The sequence below is a fragment of the Bombus impatiens genome, unplaced genomic scaffold (genome assembly GCF_000188095.3).
Source record: "Bombus impatiens unplaced genomic scaffold, BIMP_2.2 scf_0144, whole genome shotgun sequence".
Taxonomy (NCBI): domain Eukaryota; kingdom Metazoa; phylum Arthropoda; class Insecta; order Hymenoptera; family Apidae; genus Bombus; species Bombus impatiens.
The window spans coordinates 614,669-631,589 of record NT_176563.1 but is presented as its reverse complement, the minus strand read 5'-3'; the positions used below and the strand labels follow the sequence as shown (position 1 = coordinate 631,589).

At 40.3% G+C, this 16,921-nt stretch overlaps 2 protein-coding genes across 6 annotated transcripts in view; both read left to right on the top strand.

Annotated features, from left to right (window-relative positions):
* The window catches only part of LOC100745368 (mannosyl-oligosaccharide alpha-1,2-mannosidase IA-like), a 66,835-nt gene extending 59,013 nt beyond the window's left edge, over positions 1 to 7,822 (top strand). Inside the window, exons 4-7 of the mRNA XM_012382150.3 lie at positions 712 to 936; positions 1,040 to 1,245; positions 2,119 to 2,313; positions 4,588 to 7,822. Of these exons, the coding sequence (XP_012237573.1) occupies positions 712 to 936; positions 1,040 to 1,245; positions 2,119 to 2,313; positions 4,588 to 4,710 (749 nt within the window). The 3' untranslated portion in view covers positions 4,711 to 7,822. The remainder of the gene's footprint in view (positions 1 to 711; positions 937 to 1,039; positions 1,246 to 2,118; positions 2,314 to 4,587) is intronic.
* A 6,738-nt stretch (positions 7,823 to 14,560) lies between these two features.
* The window catches only part of LOC100744170 (xaa-Pro aminopeptidase 1), a 46,119-nt gene continuing 43,758 nt past the window's right edge, over positions 14,561 to 16,921 (top strand). For 3 of the 5 annotated variants that reach the window (XM_003487223.4, XM_012382173.3, XM_024365659.2), the window contains exon 1: positions 14,561 to 16,306. In XM_003487223.4, coding sequence (XP_003487271.1) covers positions 16,261 to 16,306 — 46 coding nt within the window. In that variant the 5' untranslated portion in view covers positions 14,561 to 16,260. The remainder of the gene's footprint in view (positions 16,307 to 16,921) is intronic. The other 2 variants (XM_033319284.1, XM_024365658.2) reach the window with 2 other exon arrangements.

Genomic DNA, 16,921 nt, shown 5'->3' with positions numbered 1-16,921 from the left:
GCCGCCTCGGTGGAAAGCTGAGAATTATGAAACTGGCTATACAGTCGCGCGGCACGGAGATGTCTTCTTGACTGTTATTAAAATGGAAACCCTGTCGACAGGAATCCAGCGGATTTTCGACGTAGCTTCTTTATCTCGCCGCTTTTGAAACGTGTAATGAGCTTAAGAGGACTCGCGAGATGGATTTTCGAAGTTGTCTTAACGAACTTGCTCTCTGGACTTGACGAATTTATCTGATTATGCCAGACATAGGATATAATTGAATCTCCGCCTTATGGAATTAAATTGCGTATTTCTATTATCTTATTTCTAGCATTCGCTTTAATTGCTTTTTCGAGCATAATCTTTAGAATGTACTGGCTATGATTATTTTAGTACGACAAGTTTTGTAAAGACAGTAATGCGTTTGATCAGTTTCGCCAAAAACGGATGCATTTGTCGCCTGGTTAATTAACAATTCACCGAATCTTAATAAAGAAGAGGTACGAGAGGAATAAATAAGTTTACCATCTTTTTATTTCCGAAATAAAACACAACAATGTTCATTATAAAAATTTGCCAAAATTGCTATATATAAAAATATGTAAAGTGCCGAAGGGTGGATAACGATAGAAAAAAGATCTGTAAATGATACGACGATGATAGAACGTAAGGAAATTGGGAGTATTCCAAGTCGGATTGACGGACGTTTGTTTTCTTGTCGAATCACAGATCACATGTCGTTGGGAGGTCTCGGTGACAGTTTCTACGAGTATCTGTTGAAAGCGTGGATTCAGTCCGGCAAAGAAGACGTCGAAGCCCGACAAATGTACGACGAAGCTATCGCAGCTATAGATCAACACATGATCAAGACATCACAGGGCAAGCTGCTCTACGTGTCGGATTTAAAATATGACAGGCTCGAGCATAAAATGGGTCATTTGGCGTGTTTCGCTGGTAAGTTTTGAAACAAACTTCTTTTATTCCTCCGTTTAAGCTAATACCTCTTTCTAAAAAAAAAGAAAAAGTATTTTTACAAAATTGGCCTGTCTGTCTCCAGGTGGTATGTTTGCATTGGGAGCGAAAACCCAGGAAAACGAACTGTCTGAGAGATACATGACGATAGCCGCTGGTTTGACCAACACGTGCCACGAATCCTACGACAGAAGTTACACGAAACTCGGACCAGAAGCCTTCCACTTTATCGAGGGTAACGAAGCGAAGAGTTTAAAGAACGGCGAAAAATACTACATTCTTCGGCCAGAGGTAAGTTCTATTCATACAGATTTGAATCAACGTACTTGTTTGTCGATTAGAAGCTACATAAGTAAATAATGGAAACATCGAGGTGCGGAACATATCGATATGAATTTTCTATTGATTCGTTGAATGCTCGTTAAAATGTAATAATTAAACGGTGGAAGATGTTCGTCTTCTTTGTGCATTTAATTTGAATATACTCTTCTCATCGTTTTCGTAATTTTTTAAATCTATTCAGATTTTTCAACCATTGATTCTTATATGATACAATTTAGATTAAGATCCTGTTTCTCTCGTAATTTGTTTTCCAATTATACACTTGGCTCAACAAGCTGTGCATTGGCTCTAAGGATTTCTTGTTGTGGAAATCTTGTTTGATTTACCGTTAATGGGAAAATTTTTAAAAAGTAACTCTTCATTAAATGCGTTACTTTCTGCATACGCAATATGTTTCTCGCAGTATTAGAAAATCAAAAAATTGAACGATACATCCACGAATTTAAGAAACGAAATTTCTATCCTATTCTTGTCTGAAATCTGATAAATGCCAGCTTCAAACACAGCTTCAAGGAATTAAAAAAAACGATTTCCATTTTGATCAAAAATACAAAATCTACTTTCAAAAACGAGCATCTGTTCGATCCATTCTGTCCGTGAGTCTATCATTAAACGAAAAAAAAAATCCGTGGACGAGTATGATTCGATGACAAACGAAAAAACGATCAAACGAAGCAGATAGAAACATTTTAGCATTTGTTTCCGGGTGTTTCCACCACCGGTAATGCAAACTGAAATATTCAATCCGTTCTTTTTCGCGTGACTTGCCAGGACAAACACAGGCTGTTCGCCAAATTCCGAGGTAAAATATTTTTCTTTCAGACCTTCGAATCGTACTTCGTGATGTGGCGGCTGACAAAGGATCCGAAATACCGTGAATGGGGCTGGGAAGCTGTTCAAGCGCTCGAGAAATACTGTCGCGTTCCAGGAGGCTTCACTGGACTTCATAATGTTTACTTGGTCGATCCTCCGCAGGACGACGTGCAACAGAGCTACTTCTTCGCCGAGACGCTCAAGGTAGCATGATTTCTATCGTTATTCCTTTGATTTCTAGCCAAACTTCTAGCATGCGTCGCAGAATTTGAGAAATATTCTTTACTCACTGTAGCGTTTCATAATATAATTATTCTATAATTAGCCATATTTTAGTCACGAAAAACGCTGAACGAACGTTAATGCATTAGAACGATAATCTTTATTTTAAAGATAAATGCGATAGGTATTGAATCTACAATTTATAGATCGCGCTAGGTGAAGATGAACCGAAATGAAAAAAAAAATTGTATAACGTGAAATTACATTCTATAGGATTTTATACGAAGAAGAGTATTGTACGATTAATTTATAACATTGCACGATCTGTGTATCCAATGGTGTCAATCAGAAGTGGGAAAAGGAAAATTGTACAGAAGTATCTTGTTACGCGATTATTTCGAAGACATTTGTTTCTCCTATTACATAATTATATGTAATTATTGCAATAGGAAATTGTACAATTTAATAGCAATACAGATTGCTAATTAATTGAAAGTAGCAGTTCAAATTGTTGGTAGTAAAGGACCGGTACTAAATATGTACGACATTATTATCGAGGAATAATATGTAATAGGAAATATAAAGAAAAATAATAATAACAATCGTCGTTTCTGCGACTCAATATAACACATTTATTTTCCACTTGGCAGTTTAAACCTGCTAAGAATCCCAACTAAACGTCGTTAACGTTACTATCGCCACGATATCTCACAATCTGTTCCCATTTTCCTAAACGTTAACGAACGTTTTCTTGGTCGTTACGCCGTTTACGTCGCGTTCACAAATTTTCATTTAATCTTCTGCCGAGAACCGCATGGCCGATGAAACATTTTTCGAGCGTTCGCAACGCGTTTAAAATTGCATTATCCGGGGCGTAGCGTGGCCGCGTCGTTAACTTCCGGTTAAAGGGAGTGAAACGCGAGAATTTTCACACGAGCATTGCAACCGTTGCACAAAAATTAAACGATCAGAGGCAAGAGCAAGGGACCTGCGTCTGGCAATTATCGGTTAGAACGACGACTACGCTAAGAAGTTAATCGACTTGTTAACAGTTTGCTTGATTGCTACTTCGAATTTCTCGAGACTCGTTGCCTCTCGGAAAAATCTCATTAGCTGGTTGTTATTTCAAAGCGACGCGTTTTAAATACTTTATAATTGTAAATTATAACCATAGAGCGTAGATGAATAGAAATCTGAGATTATCATTAGTATTTATACTAACTGACACTGGTGTGTAAAGACTATTTCTGGAAAACGAGTAAAGTCGTCATTAGTTTAGTATACTGTTTTCTAAAACTATGAATTGTAAATTACATTAACGAAGTCAATGATAAATTATTCTAGACGCGTACTAGTTTTATTTTCTACGTGGAGGGAATGTTAGAAGCTAGACAGAGAAATAGGATTAATATCTGCAATAAACGATACTCCTCGATTGAGTCTCGAGAAAGAGCATCCGAGTGCTATTAAAGCCTCAATGGTTACGATCCATATATCTCTTAATCGTTCATTAGTGTTTTACATGTACTATTAAATTATATGAAATTACGTATAATACAAGCTTAAGAAATAATAAGAGAAAAAATGTACCAGCATTTATAAACATATAATAGCTGATTAATTATCAAATATTAAAATTAATAACTTGATTCTTTTAACGATCGCATCAAAGAGAATGGTCAAATTAAAAATCTAAAAGCAAACTAACGCATTCGCTGCTGCTAAAATATGGCTATTCCCTCGCTTTTATCGAAGATATATTTAACCAATACTATTTATCTTACTTTGCTTGCCTTTCTAAGCCTTCTTATTTAAATACGCGAGAACAAAAACTCAACAGTTGCATCTAGTTATTACTGAAAGTCTAACGGTTAACTTTTAGACAATTAGCGCGCCGCGTTACGTACAAAACGAAATAATTAGATTACGGATTTTTATACAAATTTACGTTTCCATGAACACAGGTAAATGGAAGTTAAACAGAGATTCATTTCACCCACTAAATGTTATAACGTGTACTTCACTTTGGATACTTGGTATACTTTTCCACGTTATATGCATTCTGTACTTTTTTACATTTTTCATACATACAGATTTTTCGCGAATATACCTAACATGCAAACTTTCTAAACTCGCAATTATGCATAAATATTAAATATAAAAATCTGTAGTCCAATACTTGGTAATAGCTCATAATAAATACATGCACAAGCCAGCAGGATATAATCGTTAAGTGTACGTTCTTGTCTATTTCAGTACCTCTACCTGCTGTTCAGCGACGATGATCTCATAAATCTGAACGACTGGGTGTTCAACTCCGAGGCTCACGTGCTTCCCATCAGGGGCAACCCCCTGTACCGGGCGTCTCCCTCTTTATAATTCAAAGGAAACTCTCACACCTGGAAGAAAACGACACACCGACGACACAGCAAGACCGTTCTAACAGCTCGAAACAATCGGAAGTCGTCCGCTGTGCACCAGGAAGAGAGAGAGCGACAACGTGAGAGATGAACAAGAAGAGGGAATAACTTGGAACTACAAGAAACAAGAAAGAGAAGAAAAAGCAACGCAAAAATTCAACAGTGTACGCGATAAGAAAATACAAGGAAAAATAGAACAGTGAACAAGTTTCTGGATTTAGAAGGTAAAAAAAGAAAGAAAAAAAAAAAGAAAAGGAAAAGAGAAAAGAAAGGGAAAAAGGAACAAATCAAGGAACGCGTTATTACCTGTGAAAAATTATAGACAGATCGATGAACAGTGAAAATAATAGGAAAATGGAGAGAGACTGGAGAGGCGAGACGACGACGTGGATATTCAGCTCGCAAAAGCCACGTGTCGCCGCGGTGAATACAATTAAAAATAATTATTTTAGGTAAAACGAGATATAATAGGGGACAGGGAGAACGTGGAGAAGATGATAACGAACGTTATTTAAGCGACAAACTATACAGATGAAGAATTACACGGAGACACACACACACACATACACACAGAGTACGTTTGTAAATAGCGAAAAAAGAAGGAATGTGTGAACAAAACTATATAATAGATGGTGCGAGAAAGAGAGAGTGAAAGAAGCGAGAGACGAGAGAATAAGGGAGACGTATGCTTGAGCGAAAGAGACAATTTGAAATAGAGAAAGAATGCGTGTATGCGTGTTAGAGAGGCAGAAACTAGAATGAAAATTTAATCGTTTGCCTGAATGCTTGACCCATTTTCTTTTTTCGCCTGCGACATAAAAATGGTCTAGGCAGCCGAACCTATTTCAATGAAGATCCGAATATCGAACGTTCCAGTCGGATCTCTTGGTGATTATGACGAAACTGTTCAATCGGTGTTTCTCTTTTCCTTCTTCCTTCTGTTCGAGCTTTTTTAAAGACGTGGCGCTCTAACGTCCGAGAGGTAAAAATTAAAAAAAAAAGAAAAAAAAAGCGAAAAATTATAAAATTCTCTGACAAATAACGAAGATGATTATTTGCTAAATAATTAGTCGATGTAATTGGTTTGGGAATTCGTATTTTATGGGAAAGCATTTAGATCGAAATAGGTAATTATTTAAAAAGAAACTTTCGTATACCTATGTTAAGAACGTTTGAAAAAAAAAGAAAGAAAAAGACACCAGTCCTCCAAGAAGATCGATCAGTGGATCTATAAGTTATTCTTATTTTAATTAACAATTATATCGATCGCTGATCGATCTCGCCACTTTTCAGACTTCACCAACACGAGACCTTCTTCGCGGCTTTTTCTATCTTTTTCTACTTTTTGAATAAACGACACACTGCGCCTCGATCGTCTCGGTGGCAGAAAGCGCCGATGGAAATTCGTTCGATCCGGTCGCGCTACGTATTTGATGCGACGATTTCGTTTTAATTTTTAACCGGCTACGCGAGTGTTTTATAGAAATCAAAGTGCGCGGAATTGTTAACAAATCACTATTTGTCTTTGTTTAGAAATTTTAATATATTGAATTACGAACGAAGGGTAACTCTCGTTTCTCTTTAAACAAACTGTTGTCATAATTCGTGAAAACATGAAATAAAATCAAAAGACGACATTAGTATTTTTACATTTTATACCGTGTGAATCCATTTATGCTTGAAAAGAATATTTTATTGGAATACCGGAGTTTCATTGCTTGGAATAACGCAGTTATTGAAATTTGGAAATCTCCTTAGAAATACGAGTGCAGAGTTTACAGAAGCTGGAGCATAAATGGGTTACGTTTAAAAGTTCCTTACATATCCTTTTGTTTCTGCGTCGCGTTCGGCTGAATTTTAAGGCGAATCGCCAAGTGCTTCCATGTAACTGGCTGGAGAAAATTTCGAAGAAGTTTCAGCCGAAACTTTTCTATGGAATTCGTAGTTTGAATCTTTATGGGCGTAATATGGAAAAGGAATAAGCGTACGAGGAAACGTAAGGAAAGATTTTACGATTTTCGAGCGTGTTTAACGGCAATGTGAAGCACAAGAGCAAAAGCGTCGGCTACTTGTGCGAATTACAATGGTATTAATGGAAGAACAGGCTTGGTTTATTTCACGTATTTTACATATTTATACGTTTGATATCTTCCTATTATTTTTACCATCGCTAAGATTCCTTACGAAAAATTTCTTAAGTGCTGCAAATTATTTCCATAAAATACGAAAAATTCAATGAATTAGTAGATTTATCATAAAACACATCTAGAATATTGACAAAGCACTAATAGATTATTTTAATAAGTATCTAAATATTTTAACGCTATTGATTTTAAAATTTATCTTAAGATTCTACTTCTATCTTAGTAAGGAAATATATATTCGATGTGAATTCTTTCATCAATCCAACGAACGGTTCTCAAAAAAGTCAATTATCCATCAAGGAAATTAGAAAAAGAGCAATCTTCAAAATACGAAATTTAAACCATCCATCCATTTAACGAAACAATCAGTTTTCGTTTCTTCGACAAGTTATATTGCCTGAAAAAATCAAAAACCATCCCCCAGTACAATCTTCATCACGATGAACATCAACTAGAGGGTTGCCCTTCGGACAACGAAATATAATTATTATTAATATTATACAAAGATGAGAAATTGGCTGGCAAAAGATTCGATCTTTCTTTCTTCTTGATAAACCAGCAGGAATTTTCTATCGTTTTCAACAAAATCTTCGATGTAAAATTTAAACATGAAAGACGCGCATTAGCAACAATTCTTTCATATTTGTCCAAACTTGAGAGATTTTTTAACGATAGAGAATCCTAATCGAATCGTCAATTATCACGATATAGAACACGATCACCATCTTTCGTCCTTCGTCCTTTGCATAGCCAACTTCTCAACTTTGTACAATAGAAAAATTCAAAACCACTGGACTGGAGATGTTTACACAGATTCGTATTTTTATGAACGCAAAGAAACGAAAGACAATATTTGATTCACCCACTTAATATTATCTTTAATCGAAAATCGAAAGCTTCTGCGTTGTTACTGTACATTAAACGCGATTGAGAAACAAATGTGGTACACGTTCTTCGAATTGCGGGATTAAAATAAAAATTCCAGCTATGTCTCGGATATTTTTTATATTTTTCCGCGTTGCGTGCATTTTTGTACCATTGAATTTCCCCGAAACACGTAAACATCCGCAGTCTAGCGATCACCGTTGCATCGATTCTCGCGTTCGACAGCATCATCCATCGAATGTTCGTCTCGTGGAAGGCTTTCGGCCATCGAGCTGCCGGAATCAACGTGCAGCCCCTGATCAGTAGTTTCCGGTGCAAACGTAACCTCACGAGACTCATATTTTTTCCTTGTGTGTGTTAAATAAATCAAAAATCGCGAGCCAAATTCCTACGTCGTATCCACCATTGACCCTATGCAGAGAAGACTGGATCATTGTCGACGCGATTGTCGAATATTTTATTCTATTGAAACTTCGATAAATGTAGCTTCTCCACTCGTCTATGACAATCGAATTTACTTAAAAAGTAAAACCGTCAAACCTTCAAAAACTTAGAATAATACTGTCGCTTTCAGTCAAAATATCCCGCGTAGCACTTTTTCATTTTTCAAGATACGCTAAAGTATTTGAAATTTTTACCCGTGTTTCTTACCTTGCGTGTAAAGTTACGTTATACAAGCTGTAGCGATACGATGACTAAATATTTCAAATTGATCGAAGGGAATGATATAGTTCGAGCTTTTCTAGGTTTTAAATAGCAGATGGGAGATTTTGATCAAGGAGGACAGAATAATCATCGAGTCCACATCGATCGTCTCTATAAATTGTAAATTAGAAAAAATTGATATCACAAACGCTGTTCTTTTTTATTTTTATCTTCAAATTCGCTATCAACCATGTCACTCCATTGCGATAAATAAACTTACCGGAGTCTCCTATTCGTTTCCTAAAAATCGAACTGCTAACCTTACGCTTCTGCGTTGTACAATAAAAAAGAAATTCGGAAAAACTAGAGTTGGTCAAGCTATCTTAACTGGCAGCTTCGCGTAATCGTAATTTAGAAAGAGACAAACGTGAAACACGTACGTGAGACGGAATTGATTCAGCCTTCGTTGTCAGAGGGTTAAACGATCGACAGAAGGATGAGTCGCGCGCGATTTTCAACGAAAGGGGAAAAGCGTAAAAGCGACGCGCGAAATCAGTCGCGCGTGGTAGTTTAGTAAACGATGTAGCAACCGATAAACTAGCGTGTATATAGATGAAAAGATTTCAAAAGAGAAAAGTAAAAAAAGAAAGTCATATTCTATAGGAGGTACGAGGCGTAGAAACAGAGTTATATAGAGGTTACTGGATGTGTAATTGTATAGGCTTTGCAACGAACGTGCGCAAGAAAAGAGAGAGAGAGAGAGAGGATATGTGTGCGTGAGAGTGGAGGTACGCGAGAGATATTGTAAATTCGAGTTGTCAAGACGCGTTTCGAGTTCGAGTCGGATGCGTTCCCATATTGCGAAGCTGCGTTCCATTACGAATAACGAGCAGCGTTCTTGGAAAGATAAAGATAACTTTACGAAATGTAAAAATTAGTTTTGTTCCTTTTCGTCATTTTTGTAGATTTATAAGTTTCAGAGATTTTAATCGGCCACAATAAGAATTAAAATATGTTGGTTATTTAAAGGTATAAGAAATAGATTACCGTGATATCTTTTTAGAAAAATCCCTTGGTTTTCGTAATTTTTGTAGGTTTCTAAATTAACCGAATACTTCGAAAGTACAAAAACCTAGACCGTCGTAGTATTTCATAAAGATTAATAGGTGGACCTTTTATGGGGAGCTTTTTTAGGATGATCAAATTTTGAACAATTATTTCTCAACGATTAATTGATAGCGCATGACGAAACTTCGGATTTCGAGAATTTGAGACAGATATAAATTAAGGAAACGACATTTGAAATTGCAAAACCAAAAATGGAAATCATCGATTCCTGACGAAGAAGATTTATACCATCGCTTATGAATGTTTGAAGCTCTTCTGCAACTCGATGTACGAAGATCTTCGAAGTTTAAAACACTGCCTGACTCAAACCACCGACATTATGTGAGCGATTTTCGTCCTCTTCTTTCAGGAATCACGCGAATATTCTTATACGGTTTAACAAAACGATTGTCGAAAGGGAAACTATAGAACGTATTTTTATAACAAGAAAAGAAAGAACGCAACAAAAGAGTGGGATATCAAACGATCGAATCGACAAATCTTTTTTCCCAAGTATCGACTGTCGTTTTTCGCAATTAAACGCAGCAGAAGGGACAGGAAATATCGAAGAAATACGTGTCCTTGATGGAGGACCGATCTCGAGGAATTTCCCGCATCCGCTTTCCAAACAATCAGCGAGTCGATGACTAAGACGGCCAGAAAGTTACTTAATATATTATAACATAATGATACTTTACGCCTCTTGCCTTTTTCGTTCCTCGGGCTTGGATGGCCGCTCGGAAATTCACTGTTTCGAGCGTTCATCCTTGGAACAGAAGCAAGACACCATATAGAATGTATACACTCAACTATACGGAAGCACATGCGTATGTTTCTCGTACAAGGTGGAAGCGAAATGCTTAAATACGAGAACTGACAAAGAAACAAATGAAACGAGCAGGTGTTTCGATTGTAATTTCTCGTACGTTGTGTGTTTCTAAGAGATTCATTGATCCTTGACACAGTTACGATTATCATTCGTTCATGGACGTTCATTGTTACTGACGTGTTTTGAAGCGATCTGTTCAAAATAATTCATTCGTCGATTCTTCGTTTCGTTTCGAAATGGAAGCTTTCGTCGGGAAGCTTCGTTCAATCCGAATACGAAGAAAGAGATATTTTTAGAAGATGTTTGCGATTTTCATCCGAAATAGACACTTGTAATTATTTATTACGAATTTAAATGTATATAATTATTAAAGAATCGTGTTACTTTGAACATATTTGTCGTTATTATTTATGACAATGTAGGAAGGAACAACGAATACCATCGAAATTTCATTTGTCAAGGAAAAATCGTTTCGACGACGTGGTAACAACGGACAGACCGAGAAAACTTCAGTGTCTTCTAACGCGTGGAACCAGCTCATTCGGAATTGGACGAGCAAGCGATCTTCGTTTTCCTCCCTTTCCGTAGGAACAAATCGATCGAATAAAACAATTCTATTTTGCTGCTGATATTATATACTTACACGAGCAAAGAAATAAAACGACAGAGGGAAACCGTTAGGTCGTTGTCCTGTGTAAAGAAAAAAAAACAAATTGTTATTTATAATAGTAACGAAAAGATTGTCGCTGATCTAACAGAGCGACGACGATGGATGAGGATAGATTCGACGGTGGTGAAGATAGTAATAAACGATAATTAGCCTATACATATATTTGTGAATAGATATTTAATAATTTATTGTTAACTAGAGTATTTTATTTGAAGGATTTTCATTACACGGGGTTTCGGGTACCAATAATATCGTTTCTTACGGCAGAGAAAAAAGGGGTTCAAAAAAAAAAGAGACAGAGCGAGAGAGAGAGAGAGAGAGAGAGAGAGATTGTGTGAAAGCGATTATGCGAGTGAAGAAAAAAAATAATGAGATTAAAATGGGCGACAATTTCTACGTGCGCTTTTGTCAAAGAATCGAGAGAGAGAGAGAGATAGCGAAGAAAAGATAGAAAACAGTTTCTTAGCTTTACTTACCTAATTTTTGTAAGCAGAGCGACAACGGACAGACGCCGGTAAGGGGAAAAATAAAATGGTGTAAAAGAAAACAAATTATATATATTATATATTTATCGTTGGTCGAAGAACGGAGAGAGGAGAATGGGTGAACGAGAGGAAAAAGAACAATAGAATAAAATGTAAAACGATGAGCGCGTCGCGCGCCAGCATTCGACGCGAACTATAATTATACTTGTAAATACAGTACACGATTTAGTGATAATACGGGGGTTTTACTTTTAACAGCTTTATGTGATTATTACTTTGTCATGATCAATGAAATAAATAAATGATGATAATACTTTAATCTATATTTCGTTAATAATCGTTCCCTTACCTTTCGACATCTTTTTAAACTTCTCGCTTCAATTTCGATTCAAATGCGAATTTACTTTCATTCTCGAGATCTCTACGTTCAGATTTTTTAACAAAGATGGCAAAGTTAGATTCTTATACGTATCTATCGAAATTCTGACCCTCTTTATTTTATCTGTAAATCCTCGTGTGTCTTTTTCTTTTTAATTCACGTATAAAATATGTCACATTCTTCGATCTTCTTTAAAAAATCAATCAATAAGACAACGTGCATTCTTTTGTACGAAATTCCTAACTAACGTCACGAAACAGGTGCAAACAAGAAAAATCGATTATCTAACAAAATTTATACAGGCGAAAGAATCGAACGTGAGACAAGGTCGGATGATTACATATTGTACATAAGCTGCATATATCAGGGAATAGCTATTGGGAATTTCGATGGTAAGTAGAATTATTGTTCAATAATGCAAATCAGGCGCAGCTGCTTCATGTGCTAATTAGGTCCATGGGGGATGGAGAATGTCCATCGACATCGAAGTAACAAATCCCTTTGATGGCCGGCTGAATCCTCCTAATGGTCATGCCGCCGGCTACTGTTAATAACCAATCAGAAATGACCCGTGTACGAAACACGTTGCTCGGTTAATTGTTAGTCGATTCGAAATTCGTATACGACATTAGATTGCCATGAATTGGACACATTGCTAGAAGCCACGTTATATTTTCAAATATTTCGTACGCTATAAGCGGAACGATGAACATACTTGTGTATTTTATATAAATTTCATTTCTATGCTTACTAAAAATACATCAAGAGCCTTATTTTATTTTAGCATAATTATCGAAGTAATAATGAGAACGATACGTACACTGACATAGCAAATTCAATTCGATAGCGCTTAAGCGAAATACGTCCATTAGCTGGAATGCAAATTAATCTATTAAAGACCGACATAATACGTAATGAAGTAATGCATAGGATTTATATAAATGCAACGTTATCGTGGAAGGCATATAGAATATAATTTACATATGAAAAAGTTTAAGAAAATTGTTTAACACGATGCTATAAGTAGCTCAATTTTTTCGCAACTTCGCAAGATGACGACGAGGAAAGAAGAAATAGCTAAACGAATCTTTACAACTCTCTTCCACAACCTCTATGTTAAAAAGTAGGATGGATAAAATATTTAACATGTCCATACACTGTAAGTTTCATTTTACTTACTATTGATTGTATCGACTATCGTATCTCATTGATTAAATTGATTTTATATTCCTTGTTAATTTAAAAGAAATCGAAATGCGTACGAAATGTATGAGATGTTACCATAATATGCAAAAGTACAAAAAATATCGAAAATTATACTATCTAGACGTTGAAAAAGATTTCTACTCGAATAGTAATCTTAAAAATATGAGTTTGCGTAAAAATTCGCAACGTATCTATAACAATAATCAATTGCAAAATTTCACCCTAAAGTAGAACACTCCAGCAAATTATAATCTCTTAACTGTCAATAAAACAGACAAAACCTGCTCGCAGAGCCATAAACCCGGCTCATATATCGTGTTGCAAATTCAACTATAGTTGCAATCTTCCATCTCGCACCTGAACCAGCCTAACCTGAAGCAGTCTTGAAAGAAGACAAGCGTAAAAAAAGTTCAAAGGTCGTCATCGATGCAGCGTAACGGACTCGGTATTTACCCTAAAGGGTAACAAGGGGGTTCGACTTGTTCGTATTTCAGCCACTTCACCACGCACAAGGTTTCCGTTCCCGCCTCCGCGTACAACCTCCGGTTGATCGCCTCTCCGACGAGGATACAAAAATATCGTGAATCCTCGACGACACGCGAAGACGACGAGCGGTCGGGGGGGGGGGGGGGGGGGTGGTGGTGGGGGGGGGGGGGGGGGGGGGGGGGGGGGTGGGGGGTGGGGGGGGGGGGGGGGGGGGGGGGGGGGGGGGGGGGGGGGGGGGGGGGGGGGGGGGGGGGGGGGGGGGGGGGGGGGGGGGGGGGGGGGGGGGGGGGGGGGGGGGGGGGGGGGGGGGGGGGGGGGGGGGGGGGGGGGGGGGGGGGGGGGGGGGGGGGGGGGGGGGGGGGGGGGGGGGGGGGGGGGGGGGGGGGGGGGGGGGGGGGGGGGGGGGGGGGGGGGGGGGGGGGGGGGGGGGGGGGGGGGGGGGGGGGGGGGGGGGGGGGGGGGGGGGGGGGGGGGGGGGGGGGGGGGGGGGGGGGGGGGGGGGGGGGGGGGGGGGGGGGGGGGGGGGGGGGGGGGGGGGGGGGGGGGGGGGGGGGGGGGGGGGGGGGGGGGGGGGGGGGGGGGGGGGGGGGGGGGGGGGGGGGGGGGGGGGGGGGGGGGGGGGGGGGGGGGGGGGGGGGGGGGGGGGGGGGGGGGGGGGGGGGGGGGGGGGGGGGGGGGGGGGGGGGGGGGGGGGGGGGGGGGGGGGGGGGGGGGGGGGGGGGGGGGGGGGGGGGGGGGGGGGGGGGGGGGGGGGGGGGGGGGGGGGGGGGGGGGGGGGGGGGGGGGGGGGGGGGGGGGGGGGGGGGGGGGGGGGGGGGGGGGGGGGGGGGGGGGGGGGGGGGGGGGGGGGGGGGGGGGGGGGGGGGGGGGGGGGGGGGGGGGGGGGGGGGGGGGGGGGGGGGGGGGGGGGGGGGGGGGGGGGGGGGGGGGGGGGGGGGGGGGGGGGGGGGGGGGGGGGGGGGGGGGGGGGGGGGGGGGGGGGGGGGGACGGAGGAGACGACCGGGACAGAGGATTAGAGAGTGAACCAGTCGCCCTCCTGCCTTTCGTTTCTCCATCGTTCAAACAGCGCTCCAGACATTAACTCCAACGTGTGCATAGACATGTCTCGCCCGTAGAAACGTTGAAACCTCGTGGATCTTCCTCCTCGAGTAAGTGCACCGTGTCTACTCTACGCGTCCTGGGATAACGAAGTGTCTCACAGCAAAGTTTCCCCGTGACAAGGGGGATTGGCTGTTCGAGGTTCGCGGGCAAACAACAACTCGACAGTTCCAAGTGCGTGGCGACGTTCGTTTGGGTTGGACCGTTTTTAACACACAGGACGAATTCCGTCTTCTTTAGTTAAAATCTACCGCAGTGATTCGTGAAAGTTTTCGGATATTTAGCATAAAAGATTTTCATGAATATATAGCGTGTCATATACTGTACGTATATTTTAAAAGTGTCTCAGTTCAGTTAAAGTAGTTCACTTTTGCGTTGGAATTGATAAACGCAAATAAAAATCAAAGGGGAATTTCGAGGAAGGGAGAAATACGTCGAATCGGTCATTTAAATAATTTTGTGAAGTTCCCGATAAATCGTACTTCCGAGCCGCTAAATCGAAGTGTCGCGCCTTTCAACTAAGAGGGACAGAATTGTTCTCCGATATCGGAGGGTCGGTTCGATTCTGTCAGGGTTTTAATCGCATTTGCTCGGTCGCTGGTGAACGAACGCGCCACGTGTAGCGTTTCTTTGCATTCTGTGTGTCTTCTTTCAAAATTAAGTACGTAAATCGCGTTGTTGTCAACGGACCACGGATGTCCATGCAAATTCTGACTTTTACGAAAAATAACAAATACTCCGTCTGATAATTTTTCTGACATATACCGAGTACTTTGTACGTTTCCTATACTTTTTCATTTGTCTGGCTGAAAATCATTCTGGTGTGTAAGTCAAGGTTTTGAAAATTTGAATTTAGCCAGGCATCCTTACAAGTATCATCGTCTGCCTTTAGTTTCGTAGTCAATTAAAATAACTTTATCCCCGTCCATACTACGTTTTAATTTACGTTGCTTTTTATAAATTTTCATTACGCGGGTGAAAACATAAAACTTCATATAATATCAAACATAAAATGCTATCTCGTGAAAAGTAGCAACTGACTTGCATCACAATTACGCGCGTTCTCTACACGTTTACCTCGTCAAATTTTCCACGTGAGCGCATTAAGATCCGCAGTTTGTTAATCAGCGCAATCGAGATAAGAATCGAAACTTCGAACTAGCGTTCTCGATCGAATAAGATCGTCGCATAGTTTCAAGAAACGCGTCGTTCGAACAAGACAGACTCGAAAGGTGTCGAATGCTTTCGAAGGAATTTCTGTGAATGGTTGCTTCGGTACCGGAAGAGGAAGGGAAACCGTGCTGATTGGCCGGCAGACTGTCAGCGATTTGAATCCCGCAACCGGAACGTCGCGTTCCTCAGCTCGCGTTTTTCTTTTTTCTCCAGTTTCCCCCTTCCTCAACGTGGTCGGTGCTATTATTGCTGTGCTGCCTAAATATAGGTGAGAGCGTACGCTTGACGCAAATCGAAAACAGAACTTGTAAACGTACGTTCGTCTTTTTATTTCGCCTCGGACGCGAGTCGCCGCCGGGCTTTTATCCTCCTGCCCCAGTGTTTCGAAAACGATCGACGCGATGAAGGCGCCGATACATTGGGTACTGGTCCTGTTCTGCGCTCTCGGTGAGTAACACGCTCCCCTTTTCTATCGATTATCGCGACAAATAAAAATACGATACTTGAACATATCGTCCGAGCTTCTTTGTTCCATGACACTAGCTGAGCTAGATTTTTTCATTGATATAATTATACGAAGGTATTGATGAATCGATCAACTACGTTTCTTGTAAATTTCTCTATCTAATCGTTAGTCAGATTAGGTGGAAAATTTTATCTGGCTTCCTTCAATATAAAATGGTACAAAGGTGGTAATTTATTTAGAAAGAAAGTTTATTAATTGCGCGATGATTGGTCAATTAATAACGTTAGTGAATTGACAAGCATTAGATTAGGTATCGTTAGGTAAGTTATGGATTGTTATAAACTTCTTGTTTAACGTTTTCTTCACTTTTCACTTTGATGAAGTTGATTAACGGCTTCTAAATGGTTCGTTCAGAAATTGGTGGCGAGGCAAAGTTCAACGGGACATAGTTCTAATTCGCCGATTTAAAATGAAACTGTAATAAAAGAACGTCGTGTAGAGCTGCTTTAACGAAGGCAGCGTCTAGAAAAACAGTCGATATTTATTGTTAGCTGCAATTGTACGCCTGCGTTGATAGTTTATTATCGAAGCGAAGG